Source organism: Lagenorhynchus albirostris, chromosome 17 (genome assembly GCF_949774975.1).
Source record: "Lagenorhynchus albirostris chromosome 17, mLagAlb1.1, whole genome shotgun sequence".
In the NCBI taxonomy this organism is placed as follows: domain Eukaryota; kingdom Metazoa; phylum Chordata; class Mammalia; order Artiodactyla; family Delphinidae; genus Lagenorhynchus; species Lagenorhynchus albirostris.
In genome coordinates, this window is record NC_083111.1 from 9,171,522 (window position 1) to 9,196,614 (window position 25,093).

At 39.3% G+C, this 25,093-nt stretch overlaps 1 protein-coding gene across 5 annotated transcripts in view; it reads right to left on the reverse strand.

The window, feature by feature from the left end:
• Positions 1 to 7,320: 7,320 nt before the first annotated feature.
• TTPA (alpha tocopherol transfer protein) overlaps positions 7,321 to 25,093 on the reverse strand; it is a 56,585-nt gene continuing 38,812 nt past the window's right edge. For 2 of the 5 annotated variants that reach the window (XM_060127495.1, XM_060127496.1), the window contains exons 6-9: positions 19,908 to 20,061; positions 14,204 to 14,397; positions 12,147 to 12,257; positions 7,321 to 9,331 (exon numbers count right to left, since the gene is read on the reverse strand). In XM_060127495.1, the coding sequence (XP_059983478.1) occupies positions 9,143 to 9,331; positions 12,147 to 12,257; positions 14,204 to 14,397; positions 19,908 to 20,061 (648 nt within the window). In that variant the 3' untranslated portion in view covers positions 7,321 to 9,142. The remainder of the gene's footprint in view (positions 9,332 to 12,146; positions 12,258 to 14,203; positions 14,398 to 19,907; positions 20,062 to 25,093) is intronic. The other 3 variants (XM_060127497.1, XM_060127498.1, XM_060127499.1) reach the window with 3 other exon arrangements.

Below are 25,093 nucleotides of genomic sequence, written 5' to 3' on the forward strand. Positions count from 1 at the left end.
AAAACTTCTGTGTAACTAAGTAAATTAAAGATAAGGCACAAACTTGAAAGGTATATTTACAAAATACAGAATTTCAAAAGTGTTCATTTCTAGCACATACTGAAGAACTAAAATCAACAAGGAAGAAAAACAACCTAATAGAAAAATTGGAAAAGAATATGAAAAGACAAATCAGACCTTCACTAGTCATCAGGGAAATGCAGATTAAAGACAAGATAATATGTCATATCCATCAGTATGACAAAAATGTGAACCTAAGTCAAGGGTGTAGAGAAATAAGAATTTTCTTAACACTGCTGGTAGAACTGTAAAGTATTACAACTGTTTTTGAGAGCAATTAGGCAATATCTGGTAACGGTGAAGATGCACATATTCTGTAACACAAACACTTTTTAGACTTAGGTATGTACCCTAGAAAAAGGCTTGCATGTGTGAATAAATATATACAAGTATGTTCTTTGTAGCATTTTTTGTAATAGTGAATTATTACATGCAACTTACATCATTATCAATAAAAGAATGAATAAATTGTATAATAGATAATTATGATGCATGAAAATTAATAAGTTGGAGCTGCTTATGAACAGAGTTAAATTTCTTTTAATAAGAAATAACAGGGACTTCCCTGGTGGTGCAGTGGTTAAGAATCCGCCTGCCAATGCAGGGGACACAGGTTCGACCCCTGGTCCTGGAAGATCCCACATATCACGGAGCAGCTAAGCCCGTGTGCCACAACTACTGAGCCTGTGCTCTAGAGCTCGCGAGCCACAACTACCAAAGCCCACGCGCCTAGAGCCCATGCTCTGCAACGAGAGAAGCCACCGCAATGAGAAGCCCAAGCACTGCAACAAAGAGTAGCCCCTGCTCTCCGCAATTAGGGGAAGCCTGTGCACAGCAACGAAGACCCAATGCAACCAAAAATTAATTAATCAATCAATTAATTAATTTTAAAGAAATGAAACAACAGATAAGTTATGCTGGGGTCCAGAGGATGTCAACGGCCTGAACCAGAATCTGTCCACACATCTTAATAAAAAAAATCCATGAGGTGTACAAAGAGTACAAATAAAGTTACACATGATTCATGCGATACTAGGAGTTGGAGGGTATCACAAACATCAAATTACCAGAAAATTTGGTAAGGAGCAAACTCCAGCAGGAGCAAGCTTCCTCCACTGCTGCAAGACTCTAGATGCTGAGAGTAGAAGATGCAGGGCTTCAGAGAATCTTGGAAAAAGAGGAAAGAGTAGTGGATGATATAGACGTAGCATAGGCAAAATCAAACCCTGAGAGAAAATGTCAAACATTAAGTGCCAAAAGACTGAACACAGCCTGGGTCTTGGAAGGTGGTAGTACTGGCTCTCAGGAAGGAGCCAGAGGTGGCAGCTTCAGATAAACATTGCTTCTGAGGGGGACGCAACTGCATTGACAAGGGGGTGGTGTCCTTTAAAGGCACGACGATGAAGGGAAAGGAGGAGGTAAGGGGAAAAATGAAGAGGAGTCATGCCAGCAGCCCCACCTCACCTCCACGTACACACAGCTGCCGCCACTGAAAGCGTCTGTTAGAGGAATTGCACTTCACTGTACCGGCACAATAGAACGCTTTCAACTAGGAAGCGTCTACAGAAGGCCTTTTTTTTTTTTTTTTTTGGCCGCACCATGCGGTTTGTGGGATCTTAGTTTCCTGACCAGGGATCGAACCTGGGCCCACAGCAGTGAAAGCACAGAGTCGTAACCACTGGACTGCCAGGGAATTCCCCAAAAGGCCTATTTTAAAAAGAATCAAACCAACACAAAACTACTCAGAAGAAAACAGAGAAGGTGAATGGTAACATTTCACCTAATGAAAATTCTCCCCCAAGGAAACAGACAGACAAGCAAACAAAACCATAAGACCAAGCTCCAAATTAAAATTAAATATCCTTAAGCAAGTGTTAGATAATACTGTGCACATATCAAATCTAGACCAGAAGTTTACAGCCCAAGAACAGAAATGGACAAAAATGGGATATAAGTGGTAAATATCTATACATATACACATAGGTAAGATAGAAATACAGAGATATATCTTAACCCAAACAGAGATACTACTTAGCCCAAAAGAAATATCAGTGGAACTGTTTGCAGTTATGTAGAACTGGGAAAAATATTGGAAAATATAAAGTACATGCTCATAGCTCAGCACACGTGACATGTGCCGAGTTCTGGAGTGGTACCAGAGACTAGAAAGGCTGAGTAGGAAAGGGAGTGAAACACTGAGTTGTCTTGCAGAGCATTGGAGATAAAGTCCCATCGGAGGGGGAGGGAGCCTGAAACAAACATACAGCAGAACTCCACTTCCAGACACTTGCCATATTTTGAATCTGCAAAGGGTAGGAAGTAAGTTTAGATTTGCAAAAGGCAGAATTTTCAAGGCTAAGAAAAAAGAAAATATCCAGGGTACCAATCAAAAACCCAAGTGGACCAATCCTGAAGAATGGGAATGAACCAGAGATGGACTGAATCCTCCTAAGTCTGCAGCCCAGCTCAAGACCTGATTGGATTTACTTGCGTTTCATGCTATCTGACAAAAGAAAGGAAGAGTCATCACTTGATGGGAGGTATTACCTGGAGCCTCTATTAGTTAAACACAATGACCAACATAAAATGTTACTAAAAATACGAAGAAGCAGAAATGTGTAATAATAATCTAAAAAGAAGGGTGAAATAGGAGACCCATAGATGGGAGTTAGAAGAAAAGACTTCTATTTTAATTTTGTATTGAAATATAGTTGATATACAATATTATGTTAGTTTTAGCTGTGCTACATAGTTATTTGATATTTGCATACATTATAAAATGTTCACCACAGTAAGTCTAATAACCATGTCTCCCTACAAAGTTATTGCAATATTATTACTTATGCTGTATATGACATCTGGATGGCTTATTTCTTTTCTTTTTCTTTTTCCTCCCTCCCTCCCTCCTTATTTCTTATTTAAGTGGAGGTTTGTACCTCTTAACCCTCTTCACCTATTTTGCCCTTCCACCACCCTCCCCTCTGAACAACCATTGGCTTGTTTTCTGTATCTGAGTCTGTTTTCATTTTGTTTGTTTTGTATTTTAGATTCCACATATAAGTGAGATCATACAGTATTTGGCTTTCTCTGTCTGACTTATTTCACTTAGCATAATACTCTCTAGATCCATCCATGTTGTCACAAATTGCAATATTTCTCTTTTTTATGGCTGAGTAATATTCCATTGTATATGTATACCACATCTTCTTTATCCATTCATCTGTCAGAGGACACTTAGGTTGCTTGCATGTGTTGGGTATTGTAAATAATGCTACAGTGAACATTGGGGTGCACATATCTTTTTGAAGAGTATTTTTGTTTTATTTGGAGAAATGCCTAGAAGTAAAATTGTTGGATCACATGGTAATTCTATTTTAAATTTTTGAGGACTCTCCATACATTTTTCCATAGTAGCGGTGCCAATTTACATTCTACCAACAGTGCATGAGAGTTCCCTTTTCTCCACATCCTTGCCAACACTTGTTATTTGTCATTGCTTTGATGATAGCCATTCTGACAGGCGTGAGGTGATATCCCATTGTGGTTTTGATTTGCATTTCCCTGATAATTAGTGATGTTGAGAATCTTTTCATGCATCTGTTGGCCATTAGAATATCTTCTTCATTGGTGCTGTACTGTGTGTATATGTGTGTTGGGTGTGCAGGAGTAAAGTTAGTCTGACACAGTGATTGAGTGAGGTCAGAGTCCGCCAAGGGAGGCCCAGACACATCAGTTCTGTGTAATATTCCCGTGGCCATGGGCTGAGTCCAGCTGAGGTAAAACAGTTGCTCACAACCTTCCCCAGAACTTCTCTGTTGACTCCAGACAGGGCACCTGCCTACGTGTCAGGGAATATTGGGAGGCTTCTATCAACAACAAAAACTGGACAAGTAAAGAGGTGGATTATCCTGGCTGTTGCAATATAGACAGCTCCCCGGATCTGACTATCAGGGTGTTTCACTCACGAGGTTTTGCCTTAGACCTTCATGGAAAGGGGTGAACAGTGGCTTCTGGGGGTTGTTCTGCAAGCAGAAGTCTCAGTCAGGTATCCGAACAGGAAATGCTTTTCTCCGCAGTCAACAAGTTTCAGGAGGACAAAGAGTTGTAACCTTGCCTAACCAGTCATGACAAGTGGTTCTAATCATAGCTAATTACTCATGAGCCGTAGAGCAGGAAACTGGAGACCTTGTGAGCAGGTTTGGGCAGAAGAGAAAGGTTTGTGTTTGCTGATCTCGTCAAACAAACATAATTTGTCTCCGAACAATGTAGGGATTAGAGTAATTTCTGAGGAATTTTGGCCAGGATACAAAATACACACACTTCATCTCCCTTGCCCCTTCCCCCTCCCCCTCCCCCTTGCTGCTGATTCTGAGAGGTCTTGTGTAGAAAGGGTGATATTTTTGGAAAAGGTTGGTGTGCCTAGAAATAGAGACACAGATGTAGAGAACAAACGGACACTAAGGGGGGAAGGGAAGAGTGGGATGAACTGGGATATTTGGATTGACATATATACACTGATATGTATAAAATAGATAACTAATGAGAACCTACTGTATAACAGAGGGAACTCCACTGTACAGTAGAAACTAACACAACACTGTAAAACAATTATACTCCAATTAAAAAAAAAAAGGTTGGTGTGCCTAGCGTATATGTGAGGTTAGGAGTCCTGCGATATAAGGATGGAAAAACAGATTGGGCCTCATCGTTAAGGGCCTCAGGTGCTAATTAGTAATTTAACCCCGTGCAGTGTTTCTCTGGCGAAAGTTCAGAGAATGAAATCTTGCAGAAAAATAACTGCAGCAGTGGAGGGGTATATAAAGGCAGGACCAGTGAGAAGCTGGTAGTCCAACAAGAGAGGCTATGACAGCAGGTAGGATGAGAGATGATTAGCCTTAGAAATGGGTCATGGTCAGATATTTTCAGGTAGGACTGATAGAACCTGGTGGCCATTGAGCCCTGTGGCCTGTGGAACTGGGTCTATTAGGAGCATGGTGGTGTTGCAGAGAGCGTGGACTTTACAGCTAGGCCGGCCGAGTTCAGTATGATTCTGGCATTTACTAGCCCTGTGATTCTGAGCAAGGAATGGACACTTTCAGAGTTGAGTTCTCTTCTGTAAAAACAGGCATAATGCCACTTACTTCTTTTTTTCCGCAAAGATTGAGTGACACATGTATGTGAATCTAAAATAGGGCCTGGCACAAAATAAGCAGTTCATACATTTGAGTGCCCTTCAGCTGACATTCAAGGCTTCCCATATTTTGTTTCCCAAGCATCCTTCTAGGCAGAAGGCCCACGCTCCTGTAGCATTGCCCTCCCTCCAAAAATATAGGCCTACGTACGACTTCTCAGACGTGACCTACTCCTTCTGGTCTCTGAGTCTCTGCTCATGCTATTCCTTTGCCTGGACTAGCCTCCCTCTCCTCACTTCTGATTGCTCTCTGGGGGAGTCCATTCTTCTTACAGGCTGTGCTTCAAATAGTACCTCCGCTAAAAACACATCCTCTAGATCCCTGGGTGGAAATGATCTTTCCTTCTGTGAAACTCCTAAAGCACTTTATTGCAACCACTCTAAAGATTCTTACACTATACAGGTATCCGCTGCTTTTCGAAAGGCTGCTTTACACCACTTCACTTTTGCAAAAACCTATATTAGTACCTGTTTTCACTAAGCGAAAGAAATCCCTCAAGGATTTTTGCTTTTACAAAAAAAGGCTAAAGGCCAAAATAGCGCTCAGTGTTTGTTTTGCCATGAGCCATTATAGAGGCAGCGCCACCCAGAGCAGTGAGAGTGACACTGCCACGCTCCTTCCTGGAACCACACTTAGCATCTCAGCATCCAGCATCCATAGCTTTGAACTGTGTCTATGAGCACCTGTGCTTTCTATTTATTTTGTGCATCGGTTAGTGTTACCCCATTTTGGCTTAAGCAAGGTTTGGTAGGAAAGCTCTACTCTCAGATACCAGGAGAAACCTGTACTGCACTTTACCTGGCTATTTTGTTTTTTTTTCCTTAAATATCCATTTAGTTTTTAGTTAATTGATTAATTTTTGGCTGCGTTGGGTCTTCCTTGCTGCACATGGGCTTTCTCTAGTTGCAGCGAGCAGGGGCTACTCTTCGTTGTGGTGCGCGGGCTTCTCATTGCGGTGGCTTCTCTTGTTGCGGAGCACAGGCTCTAGGCATGCGGGCTTCAGTAGTTGTGGCATACGGGCTCAGTAGTTGTGACTCGCGGGCTCTAGAGCGCAGCCTCAGTAGTTGTGGCGCACGGGCTTAGCTGCTCCGCGGCATGTGGGATCTTCCCGGACCAGGGCTCGAACCCATGTCCCCTGCATTGGCAGGCGGATTCTTAACCACTGTGCCACCTGGGAAGTCCTACCTGGCTATTTTGGATAAGTATTTTCTCTCTTCTAGTTAGCATCCAATTAGTTTTTCTATTCACTATAGTACTTACTTCAATGTACAGTGTTATCAAAAGTAGATATGATTGACTTGGATAGAGAAGAGGCGAGCAGTCAATCAAGTGCTAGCTCTGGGGGAGGGAGAAGGATGGGATGTGCCCTTGCCAACCAGAACATTAGTGGGGAGGCACTGCTGCCAATCCTTATTTTACTGCCATCATTCTAGTTCAATCTTTGTAACTCCTAATTCCTCCACAGCATCTAGGTGGGGCAAAATTCAACACACAGGCCAGGAAGGAGTGTTTCAGACAACACCGCCTTACTAGTTTGTTGAGTTTTGGGCTTGTCTGTATGTCTGACCTGTTTCGTGAGCTACTGGCTTAATTTAGGTGGGAGACAAGATATTCTTTGCTCTAGAACGTGTTATTTCTGTAAGAAAAACATAATTTGACAAATGAAATCGTGATCTGGGCTCATAGCAGTTTCAGAATCCAATTATCTGATTTAGTGACACACTCTGGCTTTTCTCACTTAGAAGTTTTAACTTCTGAAGTATGCATGGCTTAGTTTTATGAAATTAACTTTGGGTCCCTTTCAGCACAAGAAGACAGGGGAAGATGGTATTGAACTGAGCAGCAGGAAAGCCAGTCTGCAATTGAAACATTTAAAGAAAACACTGGCATTTTTGTCATGGACAGCTAGATGCGATACTTTTTTCTTAACCTCTTCTGTAAGGAAAAGCAGTTTTTGAAAAAGAATGCCTAATATTCATACTTAAAAATGAAAAACAAACAGCTATAGTTTGCGTGAAAGATCTTTATTTTGTTTTGAACAATATTAAAACAAATAAATGATCGGGCAGTTCAGTAACACAATGAGCACACGTTAGAGTTAATCTTTTAAAAGGCACCTCTGGTGCAATTACAGTAAAGTAATAGAGACAATTCAATAGCTATTTATCTTGCCACCTTATAAAACTGCCCGTTCATTTTACATTGTTCTTTGAATGTTCTTCAGTGAATCGCTGCATTTCATAAAATATTCAAAGTCCTATAATGAAATGTACTTCTACTGATTGACTTATTTTAATTCTATTTACTGTCAGTAACATCACCAATGAATCATATTTAAAAGACATTTTAAAATACTATCCTTTATTCTTGTGCTAAAGTAATCATTCCTTCACAGAGTCAGAAGAAAGTGTTTTAAGCACCCAAATGTGAATGAAGTGGAACTTTGTGATGTAAATCTTCTAGGAATAAAAGTTGGGTAAACTAGAACTTTTTGTTGTTGCTATTATTTATACTTTTTAAATAGTTTTATTCTGTCATTTTTAATTATACAATTTTAAATTGTATGATTTTGTAAAGAAGATTTTGACATTTTTTAGAAAACAGGCATGATCTAATATTTTAAATTAAATTTATAATATAAAGTTACCTTCCCAATGCTAAATCAAAATCGAACACGTTCTCTAAAGAACATTCACAATCACTCTCAATTTTTCACAGATATACGTACAGAGAATCATAAGTATCAGCTCATCTGATTAGAATAATTTTCTTATAAAGAAAAACACCCTTTACATATTCTTTCACAAAGATACTATTGTATGATTAATGTTGAAACCCAACTAAGCTAAAAAATGTTTAACAAATTTTGTATACTGTGTTCTTTCATTTTTAAGTTTAAAATAAAATTTAAAAATTATAAAATACGATAAAAATTGTCATAAGTGGAAAGCTATATTGACATATCTTTCTCAATAAATGAAATATGCTTTAACATAGCTACAGTACAAACAGCACATTTTAACTCCTGATTTTTTTTTAAGTAAATATGAATTGTAGGATTTGGCTAGAATGTTCTGATAATACAGTAAAACCCAAATTTCTTCATGCATAATCTGAAAAGTTCCAGATGTAGTTGACAGTGATTTTAAAATGTAAACATTTCCTCTCCCTTGTGTAGTTGTGTTACTGTTCGATTAAAAAATAGAGTCCACGTATACGGCAACCAAATATTATTCCACCTCTGAATCTCTATGTAGTTAACTGTATCAACATGAATAATTTCATAGAGACCTACTGATGCTACACATAAGAGTTTATGGCGTACAGACTCTTCAATCAGAAGTTTCTATTGTGCAAATATGGTAAAATAGAATTTCCCTGAGGTGAACTACCTTGCTGGCCCACAGAAATAACTATATAAAACTGTATTCAGATTTTAATCTGAATTATAGTCTATCTGACACGCACCCAAAATGAGTGTGAATAGATTTTTATAATCAGTTGATTTGTGCTAATATTTCTTTTCAGTGGACTATTTATTCATTTATAATCAAACCAGTGTGACCAGAAAAGTTGTTTAAAATAAAACTTTTGAGAAACACACCAAAGTGCGCATGAAAAGATACTTCAGAGATAACTTTCTTCCAAGTGCAAAAATCAGGAACCTCTTCTATGCTTTTAAGGTATAATAATATTTAATTACTTTAAAGGTAAGGAAAAGATATTTAAAAAGTAAAGAAATTTCCCAAATATCCATGTTGCTCAAGTTAGAAGATTTTTACATTGAAAAAAATCAATCGGAAAAGCATTAGTTTAATGATTCTTTTTCTTTCATTCATATAACCAGGTAGGATCTTACTCATGTATTTTTAATTAGGAAGTCTCTCACATTAAATAACTTCTTCTCCTTTAGCGGTCTGTGAAATGCTGCTGAGATAATTTTCAGACTTCATTATAAAATTTGTCCACTCCTGACAAATGTCCTCCATGGAGTATTCTTTACCACCGTATTCCACTGGAAGAATGTCTGGGAAATGCTGAAGTAACCTTTGTTTGTAATTGTCCCCATGCATATGAATCTGAAACAGCCAAAATGTTTTAGAAGGTATGCCCTCTGCCTCTCAGTATATCAGATGCATTTCCAATGGAAAATCAACACTGTAAGATAAGATGCTCTCATCACTTCTAAGATAGGAGCACATGTATAGATACTATTGATACATCCTTTATTCCTCTGCTTATGAAGCTAATAACTATACTTATGTTTAGATTGTGCTGCTTCTGAATCTGATCAATTTACTGTTCTCTTATATTTGCATCCTTGTAACTATACAATATTTACAAAAAGCTATTCTTTTTTCTTTCAAAAGTAGATTTTTAAAACTCTAAATAAAATCATTTTATACATTCTATTCCCTAATGTACAGGTGATTCTTAGCAAAAGATTGAATATCCTGGGATGGTTCTGTAGATGATAAAAATGTTCTTCCTTTTATTAGTTCATATTAAATAAAAGCATATATCTGAGCACACAATCAGGTACGCAGGGAATAATTTATGTGGTACAGTTGACAGATAGTCTTGGCTAATAAAAAATTAAGAGAAATTATGATAGTTGTTGTGTTGAGAACTTTAAATTTTTCAACATTTTAAACTATAAAAATTGATCCTATAATGTCCTGAAGTTAAAATAAAGACTTGGAACCTTTGATTAAAAGCACATCTTATTAAAAATAAATACCTAAATACCTTTATTCATCTGCTAGGATTCATCTGTACATTCAACAATCATTTAATAAGCACCTACTATGTGCTTAGGATATGAAGACTGAAAGATGAATGAAACAAGTTTTTTGCACTCAGGAACCTTACAGTCCCAATCCTTGATTTTTTTCTGAAATGTTTGAAATATTACCAGCTAATTGAAAAGAAATTCAACCATCTCTTCAGGAAGGGAGAAATAAAATCATTCATAGAGTACTGCCAAAATGTTTAAAGGGAGAAAGTAGCTAGATTTGGTCCTTCCTGCCTTTCCCATTTTGGCAAGTCTGTTTCATGTCAATTAACTTTCATTGAAATGCTTCACTTCTCAATTTAAAATTTTTCTTCTCTTCTTGCTCATGTTCTCCTGTTTATTAGGTTCAGTTTATTGTTGTATTCGTTTTTTTGGTCCAGAATATAACCCAAAATAGAAATACTTATTTTTACGTCTGTCAGCGTTCAACAGAAGATGGCCAGCTATTGTCAAGCTATACTGAAGAGAGGAAAAAAAGAATAAACCAAAAAAACCCGGCTTTTATAAGAATAAAAGAATCTTCCGTCGGGGCAGTTCTTCTTGAAGACAGACAGAAATACCTACTGGAAAACCTCAAAAGAAGCTCTAGGGTCGTCATTTTCTGACCAGATGCAAGATGTTACATTTTCTTAGTATGAAAGAATATACTTTGTAACATTCCAAATATGCTATTATCACTCACATTACCAGTATTTCTATTTAAATAGTTTTTGAGATTTAAATTGTCAATACCTTTAAAACCTGTTTTTGTTCATGCATTAGATGTTGCCAACGTTTGTCTAAATAAATGCTCTAAAAATTATCCTCTACAGATTCATGCAGAAGACTGGTTGCCAGTTTGGGAACTCACACTCTATTGTCAACACTTGAAAAATCCCAAGTAATATTGATATTCACCTGAGATAAGACTCTGCAAGATAGGTAAAAAACATCAAATCGGGCTTCCCTGGTGGCGCAGTGGTTGAGAATCTGCCTGCCAATTCAGGGGACACGGGTTCGATCCCTGGTCTGGGAAGATCCCACATGCTGCGGAGCAACTAAGCCCGTGCGCCACAATTGCTGAGCCTGTGCTCTAGAGCCAGCGAGCCACAACTACTGAGCCTGCAAGCCACAACTACTGAGCCCGCATGACACAACTACTGAAGCCCACATGCCTAGAGCCCGTGCTCTGCAACAAGAGAAGCCACCACAATGAGAAGCCCACTCACCGCAACGAAGACCCAACGCAGCCAAAAATAAATCAATAAAATAAATTAATTAATTTTAAAAAACCATCAAATCTATTTGCTTTAACTAACGACATTAAGTCACATACCTTGGGTACTATGGTTTTCAGTTACACGTGTCTAATTTAAGCATGTTTATTATTTACATAGGTAATACATTCACACGGCTAGAAATCAAAACAAGATAAAAGGTCCACAGTGAGCTGTCTTGCTCCCAACCATATCCTCTGCTACCCCATCCGTACCCCTCTTTTGTTCCATATAGGTAACCACTTTGGTTGTTTCTTTGCATAGCCTTTAAAAATAACTTTTATGCCAATATAACTATAGATTCTGATTTCTTCCCTTTTTATACAAAAGATAGTGTAAACACGATTCTGCATGTTCTTATTTCCCTTCACAATACATCCTGCAAATCTTACTGTGTTCCATTGTGTCGATGCATCACAGTTTATTTAACCAGTTCCCTCGTGATGAGAACTGGGTGGTTTCCCATATTTTGCTACAATGAATCCCCTTGTATATGTAATTTTGTTTATGAGCATGTATATCTGTAGGATAAAAATCCCAGAAATGTGAAGGCTGTGATTTTGATAACTATGACCACACTGCCCCCTACAGGGAATATATCATTTTGCAGTTTCACCAGCCATGTGTTAGAGGTCCAGTTTTTCCACAGCCTCACTAACTTGATTTTTCAAAACTAAAAAGAAACTTTATAAAAGTAGTTGGGTTGTTAGATAAATATTCAAAACACTGGGACAATGCTGTGTGTGTTGGGGGGAGGGGCGGAAATAAGAGAGCAATTTTTAAATAACAAAGGAGTGGAACATTTGGTACAGAAGAATAGTGACTTGAATATGTTTTACTTACCCGTTCCTTAATTTTTTCAGTCAGAAATGGTTTAATCATGGAAAAGACAGCATGGAAAATTATTGGCTCGTTTATCAAATGGATACCACGAACTTTTAATGGAAAGGAATCCTTTGAAAATAAAGAAAATGTCTTGTTAATAACAAAGCATAAATCAATATGTAATCGTATCGACAAGCCCCTTCTTCGAACACTTGCTAAACTTACAGCAATACCTAAAGTGTGATTTTATTTTCAAAATTATTCCATCAACACAATAGCCTGCTTTATAGTTCACTGTCCCTAGATTAAGAAAAGGTCTCTAAAAAGGTTGCACCTTGTAGTTTAGGCCAAGTATTTTAAGAAATACCTACATCTTTCATAAGCAGGACACAGAAAATATCTTCCCCAATCACATATAAATGTGCTTTTGAAAAATCAATGAGTCATTTGGATACTTAACCTTTTCCCCTCAAATTTTTATTTTGAGGAAGAAAAATCAAACTTTCATAAAAGTTGAAAGAATAGTACAATAAACACACACTTTTAAACTTTTGACACGGGTATAAGTCTTTCACATCAAAGTAATATCGGCTTTTTTCTAAGGTTTAAAATGTTAAGCATTCAAAGAAAAACCCCATCAGTATTTTCCCTACCCAAAGATGTGTTGTTAATATAGAGATTTTTCCTGCCAAGTTTCTTTCATGCAAAACCCTTTTTTTTTCTTCTGCACATAGCTTTTAGAGATGTGTTATCAATTGTGATTTTTCCTTTCAGGTTCTTTCTATGAATAATTTTATTTTAAACATAATTGCTAATATGCTCTCTAAATAACTTGCACCCCGTTTTGTTTCACTGACATAATACAATTTTTGTAAACATTGTGAGCTTTAATATTGATGCTATAATTCATCAAATGGATGTACCATTATTTAAGTAACGCTTTTCCTATTTCTAGACAAATAAGCTGTTTCTAATTTTTTTCTATAAAAATTGATGCTATAGGGGGCTTCCCTTGTGGTGCAGTGGCTGAGAATCCACCTGCCAATGCAGGGGACATGGGTTCGATCCCAGGTCCGGGAAGATCCCACATGCCGCGGAGCAACTAAGCCCGTGCGCCACAACTACTGAGCCCGTGCACCGAGAGCCCGTGCACCACAACGAGAGAAGCCACCGCAAAGAGAAGCCCGCGCACCACAACGAAGAGTAGCCCCCGCTCGCCGCAACTAGAGAAAGCCCGCGCGCAGCAACGAAGACCCAACACAGCCAAAAATAAATAAATTAAATAAGTAAATTTATTTTAAAAAATTGATGCTATAGTAACTATCTTTATGCATAGAAGCAATGGTGGTTCTAAGTACAGCTTTTATCTTCAGATATCCTGGATTGGAATCCCTGTTTCACTGCTGACAAAATGTGTATGCTTGGGCATTGCTATGTCACCTCTCTGACATAGTAAAATAATTTGTAAGATGGAAAAATTAAGTCATATGTCATAAGCTTTGGTGTAGCCATTAAGTGGTAATGCACTTGAAACACTTAGCAAAGTACCTGGCACACAGTAAGCTATTATTATTATACACAAAGTCTTTGCTATATTTAAGATTATTCCTTGGCTAGGTTTCCAAAAGCAGGATTACTGGGTCAAAGATGATGGCCATTTTTAAAACTTTTTTTTTTTTTTCCCCCGGAAAGAACTGTATCAATCTATCAACCTGTATATCAACTGTATCAATCTGTATCAACCAAAACCTACATGACACTTTGTTGTATGATTGCTATAAATATTATTTTTTGAGTCAATTTTTAATTTAGGAAGAAAATTTTAGTGACTGAAAGATAAAATCACCACATTATTGTTTAAATATATGAATTCTGTGGTTAGAAATTTTGAACATATTTTCACAGTTTGTTGCAACATTCTTTCTTTTTGAATTAATAACACTTTACTTCCTCTTACCGTTATTGAATTCTATGTATCATTCCTAAACTTGTATTTAATTTTCTAATAAATGTACTCTCCCTTCTCTTTAACATATAACTAAGTATTGTACCGAACAGTTAAAATATACACTTACTGTAAGAACAGCGGCAATCTTCTTGGCTACAGATGGAGTCATCTGAAAAGCATGAGAAAACTGCCAGCCTTCCAAATCAAAGACAGCCTTGATTCCATTCCGTTGTGTTTCTACCTCCTGTACAATAAGCTCGGACGTGATTAGACTTACACGAAACACATCATAAGCTGTGAAAACTTTTGGGTCCCAGTGTGCTAAAAAAAAAAAAAATGTAAAAAATCATATCTCAGCACTGTGTAAAGAATCAGAAAGATTTACAAAAGGAAACGAATTCTTTTTAGACTTAAAGGATCAATAGAAATAAAACACGTACAAAGATCATGAATTGAGTATCAGGTCAAATTGGTGGTCCAAGAACACGTGCCTGTTTCTCCCTCCCTCCCTCCCTCCCTCCAATCCCTAGCAAAGAACAGATTCTTAAGAGCACGGAGAAAATAAGAGAATAAATGCAGCCTGGATTTGATGGCCAGATGAAGCTACAGCCCAAACTACAGCAGGATGGAACTGTGGCTGAAGGTTGGAATACCTCTGGGTATGCTCCACGCTCGAAGGTATTGAAAATGGGAAAAGCAAGGCTCTGAATTATGAAGAATAACTAGGGCCCCATCGTAACCACAGAGGTTGCTGCTAAGGGAAATGTGCGAGGAGCAGACAGGCAGGTGGGTCTCTCTGACACCCTCCGTGACGAGCAGCGTGTAGGAGAGGCACGTCCATATAGGCTAGAAAAGTAGTGTGCGCTCGGAAGGGTAGCCAGCTCCCCACACCCAGGAAAAACAAGGAATACCTGTGCTAAGAAGAGGAGCTACTGAGTTCTTGTCCTCTCCCCTCCCCAACCAGTCCTGGGGCAGGCCGCGTCATGCAAAATTGACAGTAATGGATAGGCAAGCAGGTGATCTTTAAAAAAGGTATGCAACCACTAAGAATTTTAATAGTTTTAAAGACACAGACACACAAAGAAGAGAGGATCCAAACTCAATAGACAAAGGCACTAAAACTGAAGGAAGCAGCTAATAAAGCAAAAGAAACATTAAAAGAAACAAAATTGTTTCAGTGAGGAAAAAAAGATACCATAGGCTATTGTCATGAGAACAGGCTATTATGAAAAAGAATCAGTTGAGATGTTGGGAATTAAAAGATGACAATCCAAGCAAATCTCAGTTGATGGGATAAATGTCAGAAGAGACACAGCCAACGATGGAATAATGGTTTGGAACATCAAGCTGAGGAAGTCTCTCAATCTCAGCACAGAAGACGACCCAGGAGTCAATATGTATGAATAAAAAGTTAACAGACATGCAGCTAGATCCAGAAGTTTCAAAACCCAACTAATTAGAGTTCTGGAAGGCAATAATACAGAGAATAGGGAACAGAGGAGAAAGGAATAGTAACAGAAGAGAAAAATTTTCCAAAGCTGGAAAAAGATGCAAATCTTCAGATTACAAGGTTCATGCAATACCTAACAAGATGAAGGGTTAAGAAAAAAAAAAAGATTCATGACTAAGGAATGGTAAAATTCTAAACATACCAAAGTTTCTGGCTTGAACAACTGGGTAGAATGGTAGTACCATTTGTTGAGATAGGAAACACTGGAAGAAAAGTGTTGAGGAAGGAAGGATCATAGGCAGTTTTGAACACGTTAGAATGGTGACTGTGAGATGTCCAGTTGGATACAGCTGAGATCGGGAACTGGTCGTACGGAGCTTTGGGAACAAAGAGATAATGGGGGTGAAGATACAAATCTCAGAGTTTCTGTGCTTATAGGTCTATAGCAGGGAGTACCATGGACTTATGTTTCTCTCTGTTATGGTAGAGAGGTAAGTAGCTTAAGAAAAGGAGGCTAAGGCCAGTGTCCTAAGGAATTTCGGAATTTACAGTAGAATACGTAGTGCCAGCAAAGGAGACTAAGAAGAAACAGTCAGTTTAAGTTGGAGGAAAACACCAGGAGTATGTGGCATCAGAGAAGGGAGGCAAATACCTCAAAAAAGAGGAAGAGGTTTGCTATGTAAAGAGGTCAAGTGAAATAGCACTAAACACGTCCACTAGATTTGGTGAAAAGGTCACCGATGATTTGCTAAGGTCATTTCACCAGAGAGGTGGCAGTGAAACCAGACCAGGGGGCTTTGAGAGGACCTGTGAGAAAATGTGGATGGTGAACATAACTAACTCTAAAAATGTGGCTAAGAATGAAGTGTGGGGAGACGGCTAGGGTGGAGGCTGGAGGGTCTTACGGGATTAAGGAGCTTTTGGATGGCTGATCCTAACAGATTTAAATGTTAATGGATAGTGTGTAATAGCAAGGAAAAATCTAGAGATGAAGAAAGAGGAGGGATAATTAGAGGTATTCCTAGAAAGGTACAACGGAATTGCCCTTTATTTTTAAAAGCCTCAGATTCCTGGTAAGAATGTGAATAATCAATCCATGGATAAACCAGTTCACGTGTACTGTACGACTTCAGACACTGGCTGAAAGCTATAATGGTGCAAAATATGAACAGAATGACTGAAAGTCTGCAGTTCAGAAAATAGTGACTGACTTAAATTTCTGAGCCCACCAACATAATTGTCTAGACCTGTGCTGTCCAAATAGTAGCCATTAGCCATATGTGGCTATGTAAATTTAAATCAATTAACATTTAAAATAATTAACAGTAAATAAAATAAAAATTCAGCTTCTTAGTTGCGATAGCCACATTTCAAGTGCTCAACAGCTACATGTGGCTAGTAGCTACTGAGAACAATTTCACCATCATAGAAAGTTCTATCGGACATTGCTGGTTTAGACTCTGAGCTCCTTTAAGGCAAAAGAAAAGATTGCCGTACATTTTTAATTCCTTCTCCAGCAACTATCTAACATTTATTGAGTGCTTAGTACATACCAGGTAATTTTCTAATTATATTTTATATATACTGTATTGCAAGATTTAATGCTCACAGAAACCCTATGAGGAAAGTTTCTGCTATGCCCATTTGACAGATGAGAAGATGGAATCATAGCTGCACAGCTTTCCATGTAGCTAGACGTAGCAGAGCTGGGATTCCGACCCAGGCAGCATGCCCTAGAACCTGTGTTCCTGAGAACCAAGCCAGTCAAAACTTAATGCTCGCTGCTAAATTTTACTTTTGCTGCTGTAGTACAGTAGTGAGTCTCAAAAGGCATAAAATTATATCCTTTGGCTTATAGGCCAATAATGGCAAAATTTTAGTTTCACCTTGGGTTGTCCTGCTGGACTGGAGGAAAAGGTTCTGTGCATTTTCTCACTGCTTACACTGCACAGAGATGGTACCAGGGAAGGAGTTATGCTAACGTTCTACCCAAAAAGCTCTACCACAGATTTCCTTTTTTTAGTTCCTCCCATTAATTCAATTAAATTTAGAAAATGTATAAATATAAATTTATCCCATTCTTTCATTTTACTCATAAAACTCTTCTGAGTTTCTCCTTTCGCCCTGGAGTAACATGTTATTCTACATAACACTCAGAAGATTTGCTGTATACTCTCCTGTCTGACCGTCACTAAATTGATATGTTTTCTTGATCTTAAAATCTCTTTGAGTTAAACAGTACACTTATAAATTAATAACTGCAAGAGGCTACAGGGAGATCAGCTCGGTGCTTTGTGACCACCTAGAGGGGTGGGATAGGGAGGGTGGGAGGGAGACGCAAGAGGGAGGAGATATGGGGATGTGTGTATATGTATAGCTGATTCACTTTGTTATAAAGCAGAAACTAACACACCATTGTAAAGCAATTATACTCCAATAAAGATGTTAAAACAAAAAGAGGCCCTCGCTAAACAATAGAAGACTGTTGACTTCTATTAGTTAAGGTGTTTCTGATCAAAGTAGCACATTTGCTTTTTCACTATTAAGGTCTCATTTTTACTTCTTAACATGAGGAGACCCCAAAAAACCTCCAGCCAGGCATGCAGAGCCAGGATACTCGCAGAAGGAATCACCTGTAGGTTTCCATCTTGTGCTCCTGGGACCCCTGAGTAGGGTTGCTAGATAAAATATAAGAAGCCCAATTAAAGCTGAATTTCAGATAAACTGGATATATTTTTTTAGTCTAAGTATGCCCCATGCATACTAAAAAAAATTATTCATTGTTTACCTGAAATTCAAATGTAACTGGACACTGTAGTTTTCATAAAACAGTTTCTCTTGCTACATAAAACACAGATACTTCGCTAAATCTGGCAACTCTAACCCTCAGGAACTCGGGGAACCTCATGCAACTTCCTATAACACCGGTGAGGCAACGACAGGACAGAAGAGCACCTGTAATGTCTGGCTTACAGACAACGACTTCACGATTAACCCAGCTGTATTTGACACAGAAGCTGGAGCAGAAAAACAGAATCATTCTACTTAGTCTTCTGCTACCTTTTCAAGAACTGAATGCAGGATCTTCTTGCAAGACAGCCAAGTGCTGAGTTATAGGCAGGTATCTTATCTATAAGCAGGCAGGAAAAGCAAATCTATAAATATCTTTAAGTTCCCTAGAATATTTACAGATGTGAAAGTTTCCGTAAGAGGATAATTCATAAGATTCTGCTCATGAAATGTTGGTTATCTTTGTCATTCCAACCGGGCCAGGAAAGGATGCTGGGGACAGTGTGAACCCTCCGTTTCGTGCCATTTTTAATCACACACAGGTCGAAGGGAGGGGCAGAAGTTATAGGTTTCCAGCCTCCAGGAAACACTAGGAAGACCTAGGGGTGAAAAGAGGAAACAGTGAAAAGAAAGAGCGGGGGCTTCCCTGGTGGCGCAGTGGTTGAGAGTCCGCCTGCCGATGCAGGGGACGCGGGTTCGTGCCCCGGTCCAGGAAGATCCCACATGCCGCGGAGCGGCTGGGCCCGTGAGCCATGGCCGCTGAGCCTGCGCGTCCGGAGCCTGTGCTCCGCAACGGGAGAGGCCACAGCAGCGAGAGGCCCGCTTACCGCAAACAAACAAACAAACAAACAAAAAAGAAAGAGGGGAACGTGGAACAGGGGTTCTTTAATACTTGCCTGGGTGCTGCTTCCCACGGCCCCTTCCTCCCCTTCCTCCACCTGGAGAATGAGCCCCTCGCTCCGCAGCCTGGGGCAGGACCCAACCACCGTTCACTCTGTCACTCACTCCAAAAATATCTCATAAATACCTACCATGTGCCACGCCCTGGTTTCGGTGCTTGGGAAACATCAGCGAACAGAACACAGACAAAATCTATGCTCTCGTGGAGCTTGTATTATTATAGTTCAGAATTCTTATTTGAATTTTTGAAACACTTTACCTTGATCTTTTTTACCTTTTCCACCTATTTCTCTTCTGTGTTTTCTTTTCCTCTTACTTTATATAGTTAACTGTGTGGAAGAATGGAAGTGGGATTTTCATTGGTTTTGGATAATTTTCTCACAACGTCCAGTTTTATTCTATTTGGGGGACCTTAAAGACTAAATGAGGGATGTCCCTGGCAGTCCAGTGGTTAAGACTCCAGGTTTCCAATGCAAGGGGCGCGGGTTCGATCCCTGGTTGGGGGACTAAGATTCCACATGCCACACAGCGCAGCCAAGAAAATATAAAAAATTTTTTAAAAATTTTAAAAAAGACTAAATGAAACCCAAGTTAAAACCTAAAAAGCTAAATTCTTAAATATGAACTCATGGAAGCTTCCGATATGGCAGTCAAGGAAAATAAAAAAGAGGAAGTGCTGTGTGTGACCTACCAATTCTGTAAATCAGAACTTTGCTGCCAGTGGGGTCTCGGGCTCTCAGGACGCCGACGTAGCCGGCCTTCAGAAGGCCAAGAACGCTTCTAGGATGGAGATCTGCACTTACTTCTGGACATTCTGCTCTCCACTTATAGTAGTTTTCCAGTAACTGGAAAATAAAATAAAACTTATCTACAGATAGCATACATGGTAAGCATTTTGTCAGAGCGATAGGAAAGTCTTGGCATTATGTAGGGCCCTTGCCATGTATTATGTCAGGATTCTAACCTGGGGTATCTTTTTAGCTGTAAAAGCTAAAAGCACACTTCATGCAGGATCTCAGGTGATAGGAGTTAGTCACAAATTCAAAGTTGAGGAATTTTTATTTGTCTCCTGTGGTAAAGAGTCTCCCAAAGATAGCTGTCAACAATGCCTCCCCTCCTGGTGTGCACATGTCATTCCTTCCACCAGCAGGTGGAGTCCATTTGATTCCTTCCTCTCGAAGCTGAGCTGGCCTCCTGTCTCGCTTTGATGGAAGTGACACCGTGCTTGGTTAAGAAGCCTGAGACCTTCTCTTTTTGCTTTTTGGGATCCAGAGACCATGTAGGATTATTAAATAATGAATCTCTGCAGAGAGAGGCCCTGGACGATGAGAGGCCATCTCAGATAGCCTGACCTCAGCCATGGTCCCATCTCATGCAACGTGGAGCACAGACGAACCATCCCCGCTGAGCCCTGCCCAAAGTGGCGCATTACAATAAACAGCCGTGGTTTAAGCCGCTAAATTCGGGGTTGGTTTGTTACTTAGCAATAGAAGGCTGAAACATCCACCTTTTAGTCTTTGTGAATAAGGAAGAAAAGAAATCAAGCAGATGAATTAACTCTACAAATGTTTTTGAGCATCTGCAATGTTCCACACACTTAGTGAGGCACCTGAGGTATAGCAGTGGGCAGAATAAAATCCCTGTTCTCTTTGGACCTCACCGGTTGGTGACAACTGGATCATACAGGCCATGCTATGTAGTGAAGAGCTTGATTCGCAGGCTGCTGCTGCTTCAGGAAAACCTTGACTCCACCACCTACTATCCATTCGGTCTTGGCATGTATTTAACTGCTCTGAGGTCATGTTTTCTCAACATGTGTCTTGCAGGGTGCTGGGTAAAGCATACATGGGCATAACGAGTGGTAGTCAGCCTTGCTGCTCTCTTAATAGGGAAAGTTATTTAGATTAATTGCTCATCCAAGCTTTTAGTGCAGGTTTATATTAAAGATAACTAAAAATTTTTGGTTTTTATTTTCTCTCCTAGAAAAAAGATACAAAGGAACATTTCTATACTGTACTAACAGAAAACAACAAAAATCGACCTTGTTAACGGTGGTATACACTCGGATAGCCTGTGGAACAGTCTGCCTGGATATTAGGTCTTGGCAAAATATGGTTTGAAAGCACCGCATTTTCTTTTTTTTCCCAAAAAAACCACCAATAATGGTTACTCTGCATTTACAAATAATACAAACATTGCCAGTGTATTGTGGAGAATACTGACATCAAATTACAGTTAAAATTTATTATATTTCAATTTACCTTTCCATGATTTTCAGCATTCTCAGTTTTTCTAAAACGACAGTATATTTGTTTTGAGTTTAAAGAAATCTATTAGCAATGTGGAATCAAAGTTCAGATGAAAGGAAAGGACAAATTTTGCATTTGAGAGACACTGGAATGAACATGAGAACTGTAATCACGAAGTAGTCATGATCTGGAGGAGAAACTGCAAAAACAAGTTTAAAAAACCAAGTAAAGGGTGAAATTCCAAGCCCTGGGGGACGTCAACGGCTGGGAATGGCTGGAGGAAGAGAGGATCTGGTTGGACCACAGGAGATCTGGCACCACAACGTACAGAAGGGAGGGAAAGGGATCTGTGTTGCTCTACTCCTCACTTCTTTCTCTCTGATACTGTTTCCCTCTCTTTCTCTTTCTTTCTCCCTGTCATTTCTGCATTTAAGAAACTTTCCCTAACTGTTAAAAAAAAAAGAGAATGTTACTAAGAGTTAAATGCAACAGAGAGGTTAGAAAGAAAAAAAGTCAGTAAATTTGCCAACAAAGAAATAATTGGTGACCTAAATAGCAGATTCCAAAAGCAGTAAGAAAAAAAGACACCTTGTAGATCCTGATATATTCATTCTCTTCTATAAGATGAATTTCTCTTCCTTCTCCTTTCTTAGGGGGCATCAGAATAAGTGTTACTAGCATTTTTAATGTTCATTACTTTTTTTATAGTTCCCTCAGATGGAAAACTAGTCCTTTTAATTCTAATTCAAGCAAAACACCAGAAGCAGCATAGGAGCTCCAATACAGAAATAACAATTTTATTTTCCCGTGGAATAATAAAAGTTATAGCTTCATTAACAGGGATCTTTTGGGGGCTTCCCTGGTGGCACAGTGGTTAAGAATCCATCTACCAATGCAGGGGACACGGGTTCAAGCCCTGGTCTGGGAAGATTATACATGTCATGAAGCCCGTGCGCCACAACTACTGAGCCTGTGCTCCAGCGCCCATGAGCCACAACTACTGAGCCCATGCGCCACAACTCCTGAAGCCTGCACACCTAGAGCCCGTGCTCCACAACAAGAGAAGCCACCGCAATGAGAAGCCCACACACCGCAACAAAGAGTAGCCCCCGCTCGCCGCAACTAAAAGAAAGCCCGCACAGCAACGAGGACCCAACGCAGCCAAAAATAAATAAATTTATTTTTTTTAAAAAAAGGGATCTTTTAGGGAATAGAGGCAGGTTCCTCAGCTTATTGATCTCTGCAGAGTGCTGGGCACTTAGGAGACAGGTACATGTGTTGAACGAAAGAATAAATTAATACATGATTAAACCAGCTGGGTCCACATGCTTGAAAAAAATGACTTTCATAAAGATGCACAAATTGCCCTCATACTTTTGACACTTGACTTTTGCAAACTGAAGGCTCTACACCCGGATCTTTGATTATTACTTTTCCACTGATAAATACATTCAAAAGTCTGGTTGACATAAATAAATTATGTAAATGACGTAAACTGCTACCAGCAATTCTCCAACAAACCACATAAAGTCCACGGCAGAAATAAAACTGCCTGCGGGTGAATATTCATTACCGAAAAGGCACCTGTTTTGTACCACCACTAGCAATAAATAAATATAAAAAGTTACAGCTTATTTTAACTCTGCTTTGTAACAGAGTAGGTTTCTCCTTACATTTTTCGTGTACTTTCCAACAAAATTACAACCATATTTGTGCCACTTTTCTGGGGTTTAATGGCATCATTTCAATTCCCGCTCTCGAACATTCTAAGAGGTAACTATTGTTACCCCATTTTACTGATAAGAAAACTAAACTGGAAGAAATTACACATTTGTTTCAGGGTAGTAGCTACCAGGAGCAGAGCGGAGTCTGAAACTGACACTTGATTCAGTGAATTTTACAAAAGAAGCTGCATTTAGTGGGAAATGAGCAGGGAGTGTCAGTGGAATTTTGAAAACACTGAAGTATTTAGGAAAACTATAAAAATAATTAAAGAATAAAAAACGTATCACATAGAGCAAAAATATAAGGAGGAATATTCACATGTGACAGATAAGATTCTATATATTCACAAGAATATATAGAATAGACAGAGGTTAACAGTTGGTTGTTTTAAACAGATGGGGCAAGTAGAGTTCACTTGAGAGTGCAGGCTCCCCTGAGCTCAGCTCAAGTTCAAATTCTTGCTCTACCCCTTCATAACTGCAATTTAGGATAGTTACTTACTCGTTACATCTCAGTTTCTTCTAAAATGAGAAAATAGTGAGATAATCCACGTAAACACTACTTACCAAAGTAGCTGGTACTCCCAAAGTTATTAGAATTCACAAAAGTCACTAATTTGTTATAATTTCAAATACAAAAACTAGAATAATGAGAAACTTCATTAAAACTGAGGGACTGGGCTTCCCTGGTGGCACAGTGGTTGAGAGTTCGCCTGCCGATGCAGGGGACAAGGGTTCGTGCCCCGGTCTGGGAAGATCCCACATGCCGCGGAGCGGCTGGGCCCGTGAGCCATGGCCGCTGAGCCTGCGCCTCCGGACCCTGTGCTCCGCAACGGGAGAGGCCGCAACAGTGAGAGGCCCGCGTACCGCAAAAAAAAAAAAAAAAAAAAAAAAAAAAAAAAAAAAAAACTGAGGGACTTATCAAGGTTTCTTCATACACTAAAACTATAGGGCTTTCATATTTTAAATAAAGGAGTGTAACTGAATTCACTGCCTCTGTGGAGGAAAATGAAAAAACAGTTTCATACTCTTAACTCTCCCTTTTTCCTTTCAAGTTGGCAGAAAAATAGGGCAAAGAGTTCACAGAAACTTGATTCCCATCCCGTAGATTTGGACACAGTCCTTAGCCAGCTCCTCAAGGACATGATGCAATGAAAACAATTCAGGAAAACAAATAATACAGGGAAAAAAATATACAACACAGAGGCTGGAGGTCAATTTTATTTTATCTTCTATTTAAACATGCTCCGGACGCGCAGGCTCAGCGGCCATGGCTCACGGGCGCAGCTGCTCCGCAGCATGTGGGATCTTCCCGGACCGGGGCACGAACCCGTGTCTCCTGCATCGGCAGGCGGACTCCCAACCACTGCACCACCAGGGAAGCCCTAGACGTTACTTTTTTTAATTGGAGTAGAGTTGCTTTACAATGTTGTGTTAGTTTCTACTATACAGCAAAGTGAATCAATTATACATATACATATATCTATTATTTTTTAGATTTTCTTCCCATTTAGGTCACCACAGATAACAGTAGAGTTCCCTGTGCTATACAGTAGGTTCTCATTAGTTATCTATTTTATACATAGTAGACATTATTTTAAAAAAGTAACCAAAACGGGGACTTCCCTGGTGGCACAGTGGTTAAGAATCCATTTGCCAATGCAGGGCACATGGGTTCGAGCCCTGGTCTGGGAAGATTCCACATGTCGTGGAGCAACTAAGCCCATGCGCCACAACTACTGAGCCTGTGTGCCACAACAAGAGAAGCCACCACAATGAGAAGCCCGCGCACCGCAACTAGAGAAAAGCCCGCGCGCAGCAACGAAGACCCAACACAGCCAAAAATAAAATAAACTTAAAAAAAATTTTTTTTAAAAAGTAACCAAAATGAAATCTGTAAATCA